At 39.2% G+C, this 18773-nt stretch overlaps 1 protein-coding gene across 1 annotated transcript; it reads right to left on the reverse strand.

Annotated features, from left to right (window-relative positions):
- Positions 1 to 509: 509 nt before the first annotated feature.
- Positions 510 to 17801, reverse strand: elmo2 (engulfment and cell motility 2). The gene is made up of 23 exons (XM_034533033.1): positions 17611 to 17801; positions 13751 to 13814; positions 13322 to 13419; positions 12960 to 13000; positions 12305 to 12377; positions 12161 to 12211; positions 10951 to 11120; positions 10716 to 10815; positions 10129 to 10280; positions 9222 to 9300; positions 7214 to 7249; positions 6829 to 6879; positions 5978 to 6100; positions 5426 to 5545; positions 5184 to 5288; positions 4998 to 5106; positions 4688 to 4824; positions 3492 to 3655; positions 3286 to 3398; positions 3064 to 3171; positions 2862 to 2944; positions 2670 to 2747; positions 510 to 1759 (listed from the first exon to the last, which is right to left on the reverse strand). Exons 3-23 carry the CDS (start codon positions 13397 to 13399, stop codon positions 1559 to 1561), a joined length of 2172 nt encoding a protein of 723 aa, XP_034388924.1. The 5' UTR covers positions 13400 to 13419; positions 13751 to 13814; positions 17611 to 17801; the 3' UTR covers positions 510 to 1558.
- Between the last annotated feature and the right edge of the window lie 972 nt (positions 17802 to 18773).

The following is an 18773-nucleotide window of genomic DNA, read 5'->3' on the forward strand; positions in this document are numbered from 1 at the left end:
GAAGCAGCATGAATGTTGAGTAAACAGAAGTTGTAAGAAATATTTGCTGTCAGGAAGAGTGCAGATAAAACGATTAGTGTATTAATTGATTAGTTGATGGACAGGCAATTAATCTGCAAAAATAACAAACACTTATTGGTTTACACTTCTTTTTCTTTGTTGAGAAAAAGGCAAAAATGAACTGGATCCACCTTCTCAGATATAATTATTTGACAATACTGATTTTGTTGGGATTCTTGGAACATTAGTCTGACAAAACAACATTTATGTTAAATGGACCTGTACTTGAATAGCGCTTTTCTAGTCTTCCGACCACGTTAACACTACATGACATCATTCAACCATTAACACCCATTTATACACTGATGGGAGGAGTTTAGGTTCCACCTGCCCATCAGCAGTAAGTAGCATTCACACACATTCATACATCGTAGGCACAGGGGGGGTTAAGTGTCTTGCCCAAGGACACATGGACATGGGCTAGCGGAGCCGGGGATAGAACCGCCGATCCTCTGATTGAAGGACGACCCTGCTCACCATTGAGCCACAGCAATGTGTTAATGTGTTAACTTGAGTAATTAATGTGAGAAATTAATGTGTTAACTTGAGAAATTAATGAATGATTATTCATTTATCTCATTTATTTGATTTTATAGATCAATTCATAATTGTTAGTTGCAGCCCTGGGCTTTTGTGTCCCAGTATGATTAACATGATAAAAGTAACAAACAAATATTATTCTTGCACCTTATCTGTTGTATAAGTAGATTTTCTTTAATTGTGCTTCTATCTCTCTTCTTAACTCAATTTTAGCACATATTATTTTCATTACTGAATTGCGATGTCAAATATCTTCACGATGGTATAAGTATGGTGTTCTGTTTAGGGAGACCATCCTTTCACCAGAAACATCATGTTCAATACCTCCTGACATCAACTATCCCTCCCACTAAAGTGACTTTGAGCGCGACACTGGCTGAGTCATTTCAGCAGTGTGCGAGTGTCTAAACTCTCGGCCCACTCACTCTACTGTGTGACGTTATATCAATCGTCCTACATATGGAGGGATCGACCAAATAAAAGGTATAACACTGGAATGGAAATCACTTCATCTTCTGTTGCCATGGAGACCAAGTGCACTATTTGATTGACCAGTTAAGCCTCAATTTGACTAAAATATACTAAAATAAAGACTTATCTGCAGATCTGTAATCCCATCAGGCACACTTTTTAGACCGCTTTACACCTTTAAATAGCAAAGAATGGGGAGGCGTTCCCTGGAGACTGCACTGATAAATGAGATTCACTCACAGGAGTAACTGCTCTGGACCCTGACCTCGGACCTACCTGTGAAGTTAAACACATTTCTCTGGTTTGACGAACCATACAGCATCACAAATACGGACAAAGAAGTCTCCAGGGTTCAGAAATGTAAAAAAAAAAAAAAGGTTCTAGGTGCAAACATATGCAGCTAAATTCATCAAAAGATAATCATCCTTTACAAACACACATATGCACTGCAAGCAAACACAAACACACACACACACACACACACATCTCAGCTGTAGTTGTAGGTGAAGTTATAAGAGCTAGGCTCCTTCGGCACAGGGGGCGGGGCTTCTGGGATGGTGATGTTCTCAAGGTCGAGGAGGCGGAGCTTCATCTCCATGCTGATGAGAGTATCTAGGTCACTGCGCGTCAGGTCACTGCCCATCTCTCTGCCCAGCAGAGCACACAGCCCATCAGTCCAGATGCAGTACTGCTCCGAAAACCCCACACAGAGGAAGATGCATGAGAACATGTCAGTCAAAAAGGCTACACAGTGCTATGCAAGTCAACAAGTTGTAGGTTGATTTGACATCCAGATTGATGGGAATAGGGTACGCGTTTGAAATTAAAGTTGCATGGTACTAACTGATATACCTGTATCGATGATCAGTGGTATATTTAAAAATGTAATATTGATATCTGAGGCAAATTTGTAATTTGTGATATTGGGCTATACAAAATAAACTGAACTGAATTGAACTAAATATCAAGTTAATAATAAACATAGGCAAATTATAAATTGCTTTTTTACAGTTATGTAATTAATTTGCATAAAAAAAGACAACACACACAATAGTACCGACTGAAGTATTTTGTTGACATTTTCTAAAGATATGGCGAGATTATCTTTATTGTTAATTATTTTGGCCAGAATAATCATGTCGTAGAAATATGATATTGTGACAGTTGCTCCCTGGGCGCTTTACAGCTCTTTCCTCTTAATGCTTAGGATGGATTAAATGCAGAGGTCAAATTTCATGTATGTATGTGACTATTAAAATAACATTTAAGATGGTTACACAAATAATGCCAGGACCAAGCTTTATAGTTAAAGCAGCAGCACTAATAACTTTGTTGGCCACACTGACATATTATCACTTGGTAAACTGGTTATAGCTATATTGTTAGCAGTTGCCTATTACATTACAACATAAGCATTTATTTGGAGTTGTGTTTCTGGCCACCTTATTAACATTTCTCCAATGCTTTCTTGCTCCGTTTTGATTTCTACCAACTCCTGAGGCTCTTTAACTGCTAAATGCTCCTGTTAAACACATTTGACCCATTGTTCAAATAATTTTTCAAATAAAATCGTCCGGCCTCACCGTTGCTGAGCTTACCTCGTACTTGTTTGGTGCAACAAAATTAAGCGTCTCATCTGGATCATAGAGGACAGAGAAGGCTAACTCCAGCACCTCCTTAGAGAAGCAAACATGGCGACAAACACCACACTCAGTGACAGCAAAGAAGGAAAGAACAGCCATGTGACTAGAATGACAATACAAAATAATCAATAAATAAACTAATAGTACCTTGTTTTGTTTCAGAGCACTTTTCTCTTTCATATGAGGGCAGTCCTTCCCGGTCACCACAGACTTGATGTCAGAGACGGGGACTGAGAGGACCATAAAGAGAAGTTTATTAAGGTCAGCCTAGTGAATGTGCCATCGTGATTGTAATGAGAAGTTAATGAGTTGGGAGATGGCGTCACCTGACGAAATAAAAGTATCTTACTCTTGTCACTGAGTAGCTCAAAAGGCACTTCACCCTGAGGTGACTCATCGAGGTCTCCGTAGTGCAGCACTTTGTGATTCAGTGAGAGTCTGCAGAACCAAAACTTCTCTACAAAAGAGGCAGAGAGACACAACAACACAATGCTCAGCAGATAATCAATAGTAGCAGAACTCCTACTTCAGCAGAAAAAAAGAAAAGTGATTGTATTGATACTGTATGTACCTTGCCTTCGGCGGTTCCCCAGCTTGCGAAAACAGCTCCCTTCACACAGACGGTTGAGTCGCTGCTGCTTGATAAGCTCTAAAATCTCTGGTTGAATTCTCTCCCGCAGCTCACTGGAGGACAAATACAAGCATGAGCAACAGAAGGAAAAACATGCAGAAATGTGCACAATACTATGCTATTATTTAACTTTACTACACACTGACATGATGGGAGGAGACTGGAAGTCGTCCTGGCTCATTCTCTCTGACTGCCGCAGACGCAGAATCTCTGAATAGTTCAAGCCTCGCAGTTTATTCTTTAGCTGGTCTAAAGATGATGGCTTCATTGCCAGAGCCCTGGTGATCTGCTCACGGACCACCTGCATCACCTGTTCAGGGTTTAAGCACATGGGATACACATCATCATATCTAGATGGATTGGTTTTTAGTGATATTAAATATTGATTAAGTTGTAATAATCAATATTTGAGTCAGCTGTAGCTCATGGGGAGAGTGGTCGTCCCGCAACCACAAGGTACCCGGTTCGATCCCCGTTCTCCTCATAGTTGCATGTCGAAGTGTCCTTCAGCAAGACACTGAACCCCCAGTTGCTACCCGGGTGCTTCACTGCATCCCACTGCTCCTTAATAACTAAGGATGGGTCAAATGCAGAGAAGAATTTCCCCCACTGTGGGATCAATAAAGTGAACATTATTATTAAATTAAATACAGTTAACTAGGGTGACCAGACGTCTCGAAAAATGTTGGACAGTCAAGAATTATGAGCAGTTCTTCCAAATACCTAATTCTGGTGACCCAACAGAGAAACATTACTTTACCATTAAGAAGCTACTCTGCTTTCCTGATTGAAAGGCATGAACATTTAAAATAGATGGTAGATGGTCCCAGGTATTCTTTAACAGGAGATTCTGTCCATTTGAATAGATATCTGTATGAGTAGTATTTAAATGCAATAATCTGGACATAGTACTTCAAAATCAACCGCATTAACAATAAAATTGTTGTAATTGTTAAATCTACAACTGTTTGTGTCAGTGGGAACTTTACACACAGCAGAAGATAAAGCTGCTACTGTAGTTTCTAAATGAGCTTAAATATGAAGCACGACTCACATTCACACTGAGCAAACCACAGTATGAATTCCTCCTTCAGGGTTCTTAGGTATACACTTCATTCATTACTTTTGTTAGGGTCCTTTTTTAAATTCCAACATTTCTAGTCAGAATAATTTCCAAGTAGAGAAGATGTTATTCTAATAAATGTACAGTTCTATAAATATCCAATAAAAAGTATATCTGTGAGCTTTGAGTTCAGAGACAAGGACACAATGACAGTTGGGTCAAAGCAAGGAATGTAAACATATATACATATATGAATGTGAGAGCGCTTTCGTCTTAGACCTTATTGAAGTCCTCAGCAGTGGCCCTCATCTCCTTCCAGGTTTTATTAAGTAGCTGGATGCAGACACAGAAGAACTCCTCCCATGCCCGGTCATGAGTGAAGAACATGGGGTGGTAGTCGTTGCAGCCCTCATTAGCTACAAAAAATAAAATATTCGAGAAGAAAACGTTAGTATGAGTGTTATTTTCTTCTCTCAGACACAAACACACTGGCCTGGAGTATTGAGTGTCATACCTAATTTCAGAGACATTTTAAGACTGTGGATTAAAAAAAAGTAGGTTACCTTGTGTAGAACACAGATCTACTTACGCAATTCTCCAACTTGGAGAATCTCACACAACATTCGAGTGAGTTCGATGGCACACCGGCCAAAGGGACACTCATGCTTGTCCTCGCGGCTGCTGTTCTCTAGCACAATCTGCCACGAGTGAAAAGTCACGTTAGATGTGGCACCTCTGTAAATTGAGCAAAGTCATGCACAAGGCCAAAACCCACCCTGATGTACGTGTCCTGGTGAACCTTGGCGAGGTACAGCATGTTGTCCAAAGCCAGCATTCCCGGAGGAGTCTGGGTGAAGTCCATGGCTGGATTCACATGGTTCTGCATTTAAAAACAGAAATAATAAAGCAGTTTTAAAACATTTAACTAAAAAATGTAACTGTTTCTATTTGAATCTATTTGTACAGCTGGTTTTACATGTTTTACGGAAGAAACTGAGATCTATAGTGGAGACTTACGGTGAACCCCAGCATCTTATAGTCCTTGGTGTACATGGCCTTTCTCTTTTCTGTACCAGCGGGGTCATTTTCTCCATCGAAAGCAATCCTTCGCAGCTCAAATATGATGTCTCTCTGAGCCTGAACCACAGCAAGCCAACATGTTGTCAAAATAATGAAAAATCGAATCACAGGGAAAATAGATCAGAAATTACATTTTCGCCTGTGGAACATGTACACAGTGAACTTTGTGCATGCAGATTCAAAGGCCAGGTCTACGCCGTAAACAAAAACTGATGAAAACAAGCAGGAAAATGTTAATTATTTAATCCTCTTTTTACACTTAATGCAAATCAATTTGAGTGTAAAACACAACTGAGATTATTAAAACCTTTAAAAGAAGCAGATCAACGCTTAATTAACCATGTTGTTGATTTGAATTAATCATAGATGTCTTATATTCTTTTACATCGAAAAGGCATTTGTTGTATTACATTTTAACAAATTAAATGGCATTATCGAAATACACAAGCCAATGATCAGCCGAACAGAAAATTCAATCTAAATTTGTACCTGGTCATTTGGATCCATTTTGGTCATCATTCGTTCTTCTAAAAGGTTGAAGGTCAATACTTGCAGCACATACAGCTGATGTGCCATTTCTGCTTTGATTGGTCGATTCCCTCTGATGACATGCTGATGAACGAAGAGCACTTAGTTAAGAGCAAAGCCTCTATATTTGGCTACAATTTGTGCACAGATGGCACACGAAGTCACACAGCACAAACAAATCTAAAAACCTCATGAAGGGTTTTCTCCCAGTGAAGGAAAAATAAAAGTTATCTGTAAGAAAAATACCTGAAGCCTCAGGACATAAAGCTAAAAATGACATGGCATCATAAAACCCACAGAGTCCAACAGGTAATCAGGTCTCCTTAACAGACTAGCAGGTTTTGGGTCCATCAGAGAACACGATGCTGGAGCTGCTCCAGGATGCCTTGGCCTTAATGCAGCGTCTTCCACGGTAACATTTGCAGTCAGTTCAGTCAGACACTTGTTGGTGCCAAAAGAAATAATTTTCAGAGCAGATTTTGTGTCAAATGTGCTGGTTCTCTGTCACAGATCTCCAAGTGAGTACATCTACATATTCTGAACTGGTGGTCCCAGGGATAGAATTTGCAGCCCCCCAATGACCATCAAACCCCTGTAAAGGATAGTCTCAAAGAAGGCTGAACAGAAATATTTAGTTTAAAGATAGTTTTCCAATGTTTGATTTAGCCACTAGTTTCAAACCCAACCTTTTTGGAACTGCTCAAATCCTGTGTTCACACCTGGATATTTCACAGCCATCTGAAAACCTAATAAATACTAAAGCAGAGCGTTAACTCTAAATCTCAAACTTTCGTTTCAGATTTGATACTCACATTGAGGATGATGGATCGCAGATGTTTCTGAGCCAAAGTGCTTGCCATTTCCTGAGGGTAAAGAGATACGTTATTCCAACACAAAGGGCTGATGAGGGAAAATGCTTTATTACACAGCAAAGCAGTGCACAGCAGTAACTTTACCAAAGTCTACCTAAAGCAAATGGGAATTTTAAACAACTACTGAAATGCAGAAGCTATGTTTCCATCACTGGTTATAACTATTTTCCCTTCACACCTTCTGTAAAACATGTTTAATCTGTCAACAGTCTGTCTGCTGATGCATGGATTATATAGAGGCTTTCCATGACACAGAAAGAGATGGGGAGGAGAAGGGCTGTGGGATGGAGAGGACGGTATGAGATGCTGAGGGATGTGTACTCACAGTGAGGTGTTGCTCCAGTGGGTTAGTATACTCCTCCTACAGGTTGAAGGGAGGGAGGAGGGACGTGGGTGTAACAGTGATGGAAACAAAGAGCGCACACACATGGACAAATGAGATACAGGGATACATCACCGGCACAGCATGCAACGAAATAAGAACACAAAACAACATAGTGTAAAATAAGAAGTAGTCACGACATTTAGCTGTTTGAAAAACCTCACATGGCCTACATGCCGAATCAGACGACAACGCATTTATTGGTTCATCCAACTGGTTTTGAAAAGGATTTTATATACTATAAGAACTGACTCGTATTGCCCTCCAGTGGTCAACAGCAGTAAGAGATGACTGCATGTTCAAGGACAACTGTCCGGACATACTGTGCGTCCTCATACAACCCACCATTTTTGAGAACTCAAGATTTGAGGAATTTAAGAAGTTAAGAGTTAAGAAATCCAAATATTACTTTCAGTCTCAATTTGCCCTAAATGTAAAGTGGTGATTTACAATTTCACTACTAAAACAAACACATCTTTCAAAGTCAGTCAAAGATGTGTTTCTGAAGCACAAATCAGTGACAATGCAATATCTCACTGCCTCGTCCACTTGATGTTGCTATTGTATGACATTTGGTCAAATCAAAGTGATTACAGAGAATCCAGCATGAGCAGCATGAATGCAGCTTTTTGTCAAACATTTTACTTGTAGGCATTTATCATCTTCTTTTAACAGGCCCATGTCTTTCTTTTCCTGCACATTCTCAGCTCTGACTTTATGATCTTACTGTCAAATAGATACTGAAATCTGATATGGAAAAGTTTAAGTTTGTGACTGATAAATGGATTGCAGATATCCTGCCAACAAAATAATATATTTGTCACAAATTGTTGTTGATTTTGTTGATCAAATGATAATAATTTAAATAGTAAATGTATGGTATTATAAGGTATTTTACTTATAATTTTAAAAATTTAATATTTAAGTGCAATTTTATTGTAATTGTAGTATGTAATTAGAGAGTTTCTACTGTTCAATTCTTACTCTCTGTGTTTGTGTTCGTTTTTCTAGGATAGAAACTTTAAAGTCTTGTTCTTCCAATGGTAAAATACATAAGTAACACATCCAAATCAAATTCCAACATGGAGAACCATAATTATATACGAGACACACGCAGCGTGGCAAGTGACAATGTGTGAAACAGAATGAAACAATGCAGTATGCTCAGGCTGTGTGACCTGGGAAAGAAGATATCACGGCGCACAGACAAATGGCATGACAGTGATGAATAACATACTGGACAGACATCCAAAACAGCACTCGCTCCTTTGGTCTTTGTATATTTGGATATATATATTTGGAAAGATATTTCAGAATCTATTTGGGAAGTTTCTGTTCGACTCTGTTTATCACCCAGAACTTAATATCATATTTTTGTATATTTGGATGTCACGCGAATAATTTTTTTGTCACATTTTCTGACATATTGAACCACTGGCTGGCATTGGGTCTAACGCTTGAGTAAAATATAAATAAGCATTTTCTTCACTGAATTTAGCAAAAACAATCTTTAATTACTGCATTCTGCTCATATCCGATCAAAGTACTTTGTCTATTTGCTACAATCAGTCATCCTTGAGTTGGTCTACCTCGGTGAGCTATTCTGAAATAACTGCAGCATATCAAATGTGCAAACTTCAAAGGAAAGCGAGTACTATTTTTAATGTGTCATTACAGTGATGACTGTCAGACAGAATAATGATAGCTGGCAGACAGACGTCCTGTTCATGAGATTAGCTTTAGTAACCAATCTACTGCCGCCCCCATTAGCAGCCAGAGAGATGGACAATATCTGCAGCTCTGACACCAAAAACCATGCGACTGTTATGAATAAATGTCAGTCTTTTATGTGTGGGTGGCTTTTTCAGAGTGCAGTATTCAGGTATTAGTATTCTAGCTTTGTCTATCTATTCTGCATATTCAGTCCTTTTCTCTAATACAGGGCACTGACCTGCCGTCTGTCTTCTGGTGCCTTCAGGAAAAGAGCATTGATGAGGGCGATGGCGTACGTTTGGATCTCTTGGTTTGACCTGAAGGAATATCAAGCATTGCAACAACCAGTTAGAAGCATCGTGCTCCGCAAATGTCCATACAGAGTTTTAACTAAAGAATAACGACTATGTTAAAAACAACAATATATCTCACTTTTATCACTATCACTACAAAATACTTAGGATGGGTGCAGGAAGTTTAGATAACCCTCTTTCACACCGTTTTTAACAATTGTATGTTATTCATCATTATGTTATACGAGCAGTAAAACAGAAACTACTACAAAACACACAAAATGTCACACTGTTGCACTGGGTGACATATTCCATCAATACAATCAACAAGGGATGTTTTATGTTCTGTTCAGCAATCCCACATACACCGTCCTCCCACATGTTGCAGCACTATGTCGTCCATCTCAGCCGAGAAGGGAGAAACGTCTCGTAGAGTCCTTCCGAGTCATGTAATGGAAATAAACCAAGACAAGCTGCACTGTTTCCTCTAGAAACTAGAGTGCCCAGCTGTTTTAGTAAATAATGAACATGAAGCATACATATGACCTCATTTTAAGGATTATGTCTTCAGTAGGAACCAATGGGCTTGGGTTAGAGAATTAGCAGAGTATTGAAAGACAGACAATGTTTTTTTGTTTTTTTCATGGGAAGAACAATATAGAAGATAGACTTGGTGTTTGATAGGAGTCATCTAAAAATCCTGAACTCACCCTTTAAATAGTGCCACGGGCCAAATATCGTAGCAAAATTCAAATATTTTATTTTCTAAGTTACCCCACAATGCTATAATCACACATCGACCCCCCCTCATATCAGAGTGCATGAAGCCCCTGTGCGTGTGTGTGTGCTCACACTTGCAGGTGCCCGATGAGCTGTCCAACGGTAATCTCTTGTGCCACACGATGGTAGAGGCTGTGGCTGTTGAGGACCATGCTTTCAAGGATGGCTAGAGAGCGCTGCAGGATGGACACGTCCACCATCGGCTGGTTCACATAGCCTGCAATCTGAGTGAGTACAGAGAAGACCAAGCAACATGAAGATGACTCTGAATCTTTAAAAACTGTGCGTTTCTGAATCAATTCACTCAATAAGAGTTTGTAATCTGAAAAGATTAAAATCATCAAGTTCCTTTCCTTATTAAATCGTAAACGTAAATTTATCTGTAAAATAAAATAAAATCAGTTCAGAAAGTTTTCAGATGACAAATAGTCACATACTCTACACACTGAAGGAGCTTGGAATAGTGTGAGTAGTTGCTAGGCAACTGTAGCCACTCTTTTAAAACATGTAGGCCGAATGGTTGGTGAAGTAATTAAATAAAATGGTATGACTAAAAAAGGGATACAAAAAGACAGACCTTGAAATTGCACACAGTATAGATTTGTCCAGTGGGTGAAACTAATATGTCAGATGAAATGCTCTTTTGTTGGAGGAGGTACCTGTTTGATGAAGGAAAGGGAGATAAGGTCCCAGGACACAATGCCATGATCCATTAGCTCCAGGAAGGCAGTGAGAGTGAAGGCCAGCATTTCACCAAAGCTGAAGGAAGCAAAGAACAGTTATTAGAGGCATTTTCGCATCATCTGACCTGTTTCCACTACCAAGAAATAATAGTACACGTATAAAGAACTAAAACCATATTATCGCTGCCAGAAAAACAGAATTTGTGCTTACTGAGTGCCACTCTCAACAAGACGTGCCAGCGTCCCAATGCCCTCCATATTGATGAACTCTGCGGCAAAGGTTGGGTCAGCGGACAACTTGGCGAGCTCTTTCAGAGCCTCCAGCCGAGCGTCGATACCGTGGGATTGGATCCTCTCCAAGAGCTGACGAGCAGCGCGAGCCTGTCCGACACAAGAGAAGTTTACCTCGCCCACCCACTCACGGAATTATTTGATTGTGATACCGTGATTTTAAGGCGATGCATCAGGTCATCCTTAATCAGCCCTATGTAAAAGTACTTGCAAATTATGTTGGTTTAACGTATTATCTCCATATGCTTTCAGTGTTAAACTGTTTAAATAGTACAGCCAGTTGTATATGTTGTCACCCAACTAGGGTCTTTTATTGGTCTTTTTGGATTTCAAGGAAACTTTTAGCTGTGTTGAATTAATTTGATGAGACTACAATTTAATGTATAAAAAGCAGTACACATAATTTAGGTGTATCAGGTGGATCTTGAGTGTTACTACACAGTCTCAACTGAACATGGTTAACCCGTATGATATAAATTGTACCTGCCTTTGTCTGAATAATTGCTCTATATTTACATGACTTTAACAAGCAAGCTAGAGAACTGATTAATAAAGCATTAAAGACTCAGAAAATGGAACATTTAGGCACAAAGCATGAAGAAATGTAGAACTACTTTGAATAGGATAGGCCAAGAAAAAGACCCAAGTTGTTATAAATCGGAATTAGTGCAAAGCGCATTGGGTAGTACTTTGTTGTGTGTGTGTTGGTGGTGGAGATGTGAGGTGCACCCACAGTGCATTTGAGAGGAAGGGTGGGATTAAGAAGAATATATTATCATACATTATTATTGAGGCTGGTATCCACCTTAGCAAAGCACATCAACCCCTTTCATCCTTTCAAGCAGTGCTCTCCCACCAGCATGTGCTGACAGTCAGGTTATGGAGTCCAGACTAGCGTAACTTGCAAGACACAACATGTTTGCCTGCACCAAAGTAGAGTTTGGTGATGTTCATGTGCAAAGACCTTTTTAAGTCACTACAAAATAAGAATCAGAAAATTGAAAGAGGAACAAGAATACACACAGTTACTTACTGTACAAATAGCTGACTGTATCTTATTTTTAAATTATTACAATTTCAAAACTTCTTAAAAAAAGACAACTGAACAGGAAGGAACAAAGCTGACTCACAGGTGAAATGGCTAATCGAAGGATGGTCCCATTCTTGATTTCCCCCCGGCTCTATAAGAGAATAAAGGATGATTTTTTCTGCACATTCAACACTAATTTACAATTCCATCAACTCAAGCTTAGGAAGAAAACCGTGAAGCTCACCTGCTCAGTGATGTAAAGCTGAGGGCCATCAGCATAACGCAGAGCAAACTGCTCTGCGCCTGATAAAGACCAGCTGAAGATGAGGAAAGGGAAGTTGACTTGTGTTAGATACCAACTAAAGAAGCAGTGCAACTTGTTTTAATGCAGCATACTTATAGTATGCATGAACAAAATGTAGTTGAAAGTCAGATTGCTCAAAACTGAGAGATTGTGGAGGATAATTATTCAGTGGGTGTTAAAAGTATCGTGCAAAGAATTCTCAGTTTGAAATGGAAAAGGGAGGCAGTGGGTTAAGCTAAGAGTTGGATGGGTGAGATAAACAAATTGCAATATTCATCACTACAGTACACAACAAAAGAGCAGCTAAAAAAAATACAAATCCAGCAGGAAGGCACAAAATCACATGTCAGAATACAAGCAGATATGATGACAGATAAAACCACTGGAATGCTGTGACACTACTGGTGTCTACACAACTGCACCAACTGTGACCGGACTGGACATTACAAGTATAACAGCTGCCGTTCTTGGACTTCTTTTTAGTCTTACAGCTTTCATCCTCATTTAGTTAATATTCCATAATTTGGTAATTAAACAGAGTCAGAATACAAATCAATACAAGGAAAATATTCAAATGTGTGGGAGTAATGCTTACCCATCACATACTTCCCGTATTATTGAGGACAACGGTCTTTTCTGCAAACAGAAAAGAATAAAACATTTCAAACATACAAAATAACAGCAATGACAGCTTGTGTTAAGAGCACTTACTTTTAAAAAGCAAGTTTACATATCCTAAATCTATTACTCATGAAGGGTTATTTATTATAACAACCATTTTGGTACCTGTATTCTGAATTCTGAAAAACACATCTCAACATTACCTGTGCCTTTTAAAATTAAATTAAATTTAAATTACTTTTAGGTTCAGCCACTAACAGCTAGTTGGAAGTTAGAAGAAGAAGAGTTAGTAGAGAGCAACTAAAGATGTGTATAATGTTTTACCCAAATACAGACCTGGTCCATCTCTATAAGCTGAGCATTAGCACCGGGCCATTCAATAGCCACTTTCACAATGTCCGCTGGGGGCGGCATGGCTTTCTTATCACAGCACCCTACAGAAGAAAAACGAAATCAGATTTCTCTCTTGTACAACTTCACCTGTTAGATTATTTGGGATGATAACACCTGTTTAAAAAATCACTTCTAAAACACTGTTTACTTCACTTCAACTTTTAAACTGTGACATAAATGCTATTAAAAAAGATATAATTAATGATTAATTAATTTGACCGGTTCAGAATGTAAAAAAAGGTTTAATTTTCACTGTTATAAATCAGTGTTTTCCTTTCTCTACACGCCTACAGTAGGTTACATTTGTGAAGAGGAAAAAGGTTTGTGGTTTTTTGTTTGTTAATTGATTAACTTCAGAATAATATACATCACCGAATGGAGACGCGTTGAGGGGGTCAGTCACAGCTCTGCTGTATAAACCACTGAGTCAGCTCCCCTGTGAACACAGAAACCCACACAGCGGTCGTGTCAGTGTAAAACCTTGTTTTCCTTAAAAAGCCCAAAGTCTCCATCGCTGCATTTTCTCTCCTCTAAACTGAATCTGTCAGTGAACGGATCAATAAGCATGACTGTTTTACAAAACCACCCACCCACACACACACACAATCACACAGATCTTGACTGGGTCGAACATTATGCTTACTGAGCAACTGGGTTTGCTGTGCTTTGTTGCCCTCGGCATGTTATTATTATTTTCAATAAATCGGCCAAACATATTTCCTTTCTTTACAATTTACTTTTAAGTGTGTTATCACAGTGCTTAAAAAAGGGTTCACAAATATAATACAGACTTTTTTCATATTTTGCATTTGAGCAATGAATAATTGAATTCAGAAATACATAATATGGTCTACCACAAGCTGTGTAGAGACATTTACAATTTAGGAATATAACTGTCTGGCCATCTGCTCTCAGATTACATTTTAATGCTAACGCTCATGTAGATCACATATTCATTCGAATTCAATTTATACAACTGTTTAATTTAACTCATTGCAAGCACACATTATTATTTACATACAAACATTTCCTGCTTATTATAACAGCCACATTACCGTGGCTATATTTACTGGTGCACTAACGCTTATTAAACTTAAAATCTAACAGCAGCCACCAGTCTTAGACAACAAAATGAGATCTCTCTCTGCTGCGATGGGAAATGAGCATGAAAAGCCATCTGACAGATTCTGCTGGAAGTCGTTGGTCAAGAAGAAAAATACTTTACTGGTCTCCAAATGGCTCTTCAGGGTTTACAGCTTAAAGCTTCTCATTTGAAAAGAAATCTTAAACATCACCAAACTGTTCCAGAGAGGTTTACCAGTGTTATAGTACATTTAAACACTGCAGCACATTCTTTCTGAGTTTGATTCTATAAATATGTTCACCTGTCAGTTTACATCAACAATGGCCAAGGCGTCCGACACCGTTGTCCTTTCATCATTCATAAAACCAAGAAAGTTTAATCTTTTAAGATAACAGACTAAATTGTCAGAGCATCATCACACTACAGCTGCTGGCTCCCTAATGATGAAGACATCTCAAAGTTGGAACAGAAATTTTACGATAAATACTTAGCACCCCTGAATTCTTTCATCTCAATAACTTTGAACTACAGGATCATCGCGTTGCCTTCTCGGCATACTTTGTCACAAATTAGAGAGATTAACAGACTGACAGTGTTGTATGTGTGGATAACAATCAACAACAACAAATGAAGTTGGATTTTGCAAATGACAAGCAGTGAAAAACTGCCAATTCATTACATTACATGTCATTTAGCTGATGCTTTTATCCAAAGCGACTTACAATCATGTTACATTCATACACTGTAGACACAGCTACGGGGAACAATTCAGGATTACGTATCTTGCTCAAGGACAGGGATTGAACCACCAACCCCCTGATTGAAAGATGGACCTGCTAACCAATGACCCACAGTGGTCAGAGTCTAACCAGCCATCTGATTGAGCGGTTGCACTGCCTCTACATCATCAAGCAGGCTGCCCATCACATCACATCACATAATATGTGATCTCTCAGGCCTCTCTGAAGTTTCTTCTTGTATTAAAAAACTCAGGGAAACGTTTTTCTCTGTTGCTAATCTACATGTTCAGCACTGACATTTGGCTAAAGAGATGTGTTCAGCAGTGGTAAATATATATATATGTATTCTTATCTATGGAGCATAGGTGTTTTTCTTTGTAGCATAGGACTATCAATATGTATGATTTGTTATCCATCAATAACATCATATTACATTATATTATTCATACAACAAATTATGATAAATAATTATCTAAAAAAACTGCAAAGAATAATTAAGTAAATAAATAAATAAGTTTGATTTCTCCATTAATTACATGTTAAATAGTTCAAAATGCAGTTCAAAATGAAAGTTCAGGTTTTACATTATCACACAGTCAAATAAAATGGCATTATAGATATTACTAAAAACATGAACAATGGCTCTGATACCATAATAAGATATTGTGTTCCAATTAATACATCATCTACTGGTGGCTCCACATACATGCCTATTACTTATTATACAGGCCAAACAAGACCCTCAAATGTGATATCATATACCAGATAACTGTCTCAACTGTACTTGGTGAGTGATTGCCAGCAGTCCAGGCTCCTTTCACTGCAGTGACAGGACCTGTCAAAACTGTACCAATGACTTGAAGGCAGCCCTTTCTAGTCTTCGGGATTCAGTTAAATTTCAGTTGCACTTATTTCTACTGAAACTAACCAGCCAAAGAGGTCTTCACCCTGGTTTAATGATCAAACACATTTATTGCAGGAGATTGCAACGTGAATGACTTAAACGAAAACTGTTTGTTTTCTTATGGCACGAGTGTGTATTGAATTACAAGCGTACTCTGTCTGCCCATTTCTCTCGCTTGTCAGTAATAATGAACACAATTCTAGATTCTAGCTGTCTGTTAGATGATCTACTTCATCACACAGAGATACGATCCAACAACTGATACTTACTTCTGCATATTCTGCAGTGCAATATGCATTAGTTGAATCTCAGATAGTTTCTGACAAACTTTGATTCTCTCTCTCTCTCTCTGTATGTGTGTCAGTGATCCTTTCCAGATGTTTGGAATCTGGATATTTGTCCTCCAGGAGATTCAGCCTCTCCTTGTGTGTGTCCCTATCTGTCTTGTGTACATGTACTTGTCTCCTTCTCCTTTAGCGTGAATGATGTGCTTGAACCTTTGCCTCCTCTGTTCTGTCCCATGTTCTTCTGTTGTGATGTCCCAATTTGTGATATTGGGCTATATAAAAAAAAAATTGACAACTTAGTTGAAATGAGTCACATTATACCTGTGTGCTTCTCTGGTTTATGAGATGCATGCTGATGGAAACTGCAAAGTTACGTGATTAAAACGATTTTATATCCGTCAGCCCTGTCAGTACTCGGAGGTTTTAACGGAGAACCCTTAGCAGCCTTACGGTGGTGGCAAAGCAACAACTGGGAAGGAGCTTCCAGCCTGTAAAGAAATCCCCCGTTTTTTCAAAAGACTCCCAACTTCTTCTCTCCCCCACCAGATTCTTTTTTTTGTTACCGCAACCCGGATGTTTCTGACGCCATTTTACTGTTCTTCTAATGTGGTTAGGGGCTTCTGTCTATGCTGGTTCGAATAAAACATGCACACATGGAGTGAAGCGCCTAAGTTTAGAGAGAGCTAGTTAGCTAGCCTCCGTTAGTTGAATACGCGGCGTGGCGCCCCCTCTGGTGATACGATGTTTATTAGGAGATGACTGCTCCGTTACTGGAGAAAAACAGCGCAATTTTCCTTGTCATAGCAAGACTAAAATATTAAGACAAATGCATAGTCTTGTTTTGCATGAAACGCGATAACAACCATCTGCTTGCATGTTAGAAGAGTGGCCGTTTGTTGGCATGATCTGCGTGATCTCACAGACGTTTGAAGTCACTGTTAGTGCCGTCCAATACACGCTTCCTGTATCATCAAATAATAATTTAAGAAAAGGTTGAAGGCTCGATTGATTGTTTATCGATCAGGCTGCACTAAAGCTAAGGCAACCGCGGGAGAGCTCACACACTGATGCAGCAACGGCTTGCAACCGTGTGATATTTCACGTTGGCGAAATCAATCACAACTCGTAATAATGTCGGTAACGACATATTAAAACCGCTATCACAGATTGCATCCCGCTATTCTCTACGTGGAAGTAACATCAAACGGCAAACTCACTCGCTATCAGTCAGTACCAGCGTTATTCTTCAAACGGCGGCCAACGTTAGTCAGTCATCCAGCCAGTCTCTGCCTGCTCCTCCATTGCAGTCATGATGCTCACTGTGCTTTTACTGAAGCCGACTTCGCTGCTGATGTCGATGCGCAGTGTTACTCACGCAGGGACTGGGCCATTGATGATGCTCCGAGTATCCTCCCTCTCTCTCTCTCTTTCTCTCTCTCTCTCTCTATCTCAAGGAGACACAATTCCACGCCTTGTAGGCGGGACAATGTAAATGTCACCGTCTGGTAATGAGGCAGACTCTTGATCTAATTTAATTCGTGCACAATTAAACTAACATATTCCTCAACATGCATTATGGGACAGGGTTTTTTCTCTCTCTCTCTCTCTCTCTCTCTCTCTCTCTCTCTCTCTCTCTCTCTCTCTCTCTCTCTCTCTCTATATATATATATATATATATATATATATATATATATATATATATATATATATATATATATATATATATATATATATATATAGCGGTCCTTCTGTGTGGAGTTTGCATGTTCTCCCCGTGGCAGCGTGGGTTCTCTCCGGGCTCTCCGGCTTCCTCCCACAGTCCAAAGACATGCTGCAGGTTAATTGATCTCTAAATGTCCCATAGGTGTGAATGTGAGAGTGAATGGTTGTATGTCCCTACATGTGCCCTCGATGGACTGGCGGCCTGTCCAGGGTGTCCCCTGCCTTCGCCCTATGTCAGCTGGGATAGGCTCCAGCGCCCCCGCGACCCTAATGAGGATAAGCGGTATTGAAAATGGATGGATGGATATATATATATTAAATGGACAGACATGAGAGTGGTATAATTGATATTCTCATCTAACTCACCAAGAAAGAGAGAGAGAGAGAGATCTATATCTATGTAGATATAGATATATGGATTATTCCTTTTTGGGGGGGGGCATTTTTCCTGAATCGATGTGAGGTCCCGGGACAGAGGATGCCGTCCGTATGTGTACAGAATTTAAAGCTGTCTGAGGCAAATTTGTGATTTTGGCCTATACATTTATTTTTTATTGAATTGGATTTAATCATATCAATATTCAATGAGCGATTTTCCTATACCCTGTAGGTGTCATATCCAGGAAACTGTCATGTTAAATGAATCAGTTTCGTGTCT

This window comes from Cyclopterus lumpus, chromosome 5, assembly GCF_009769545.1.
Source record: "Cyclopterus lumpus isolate fCycLum1 chromosome 5, fCycLum1.pri, whole genome shotgun sequence".
In the NCBI taxonomy this organism is placed as follows: domain Eukaryota; kingdom Metazoa; phylum Chordata; class Actinopteri; order Perciformes; family Cyclopteridae; genus Cyclopterus; species Cyclopterus lumpus.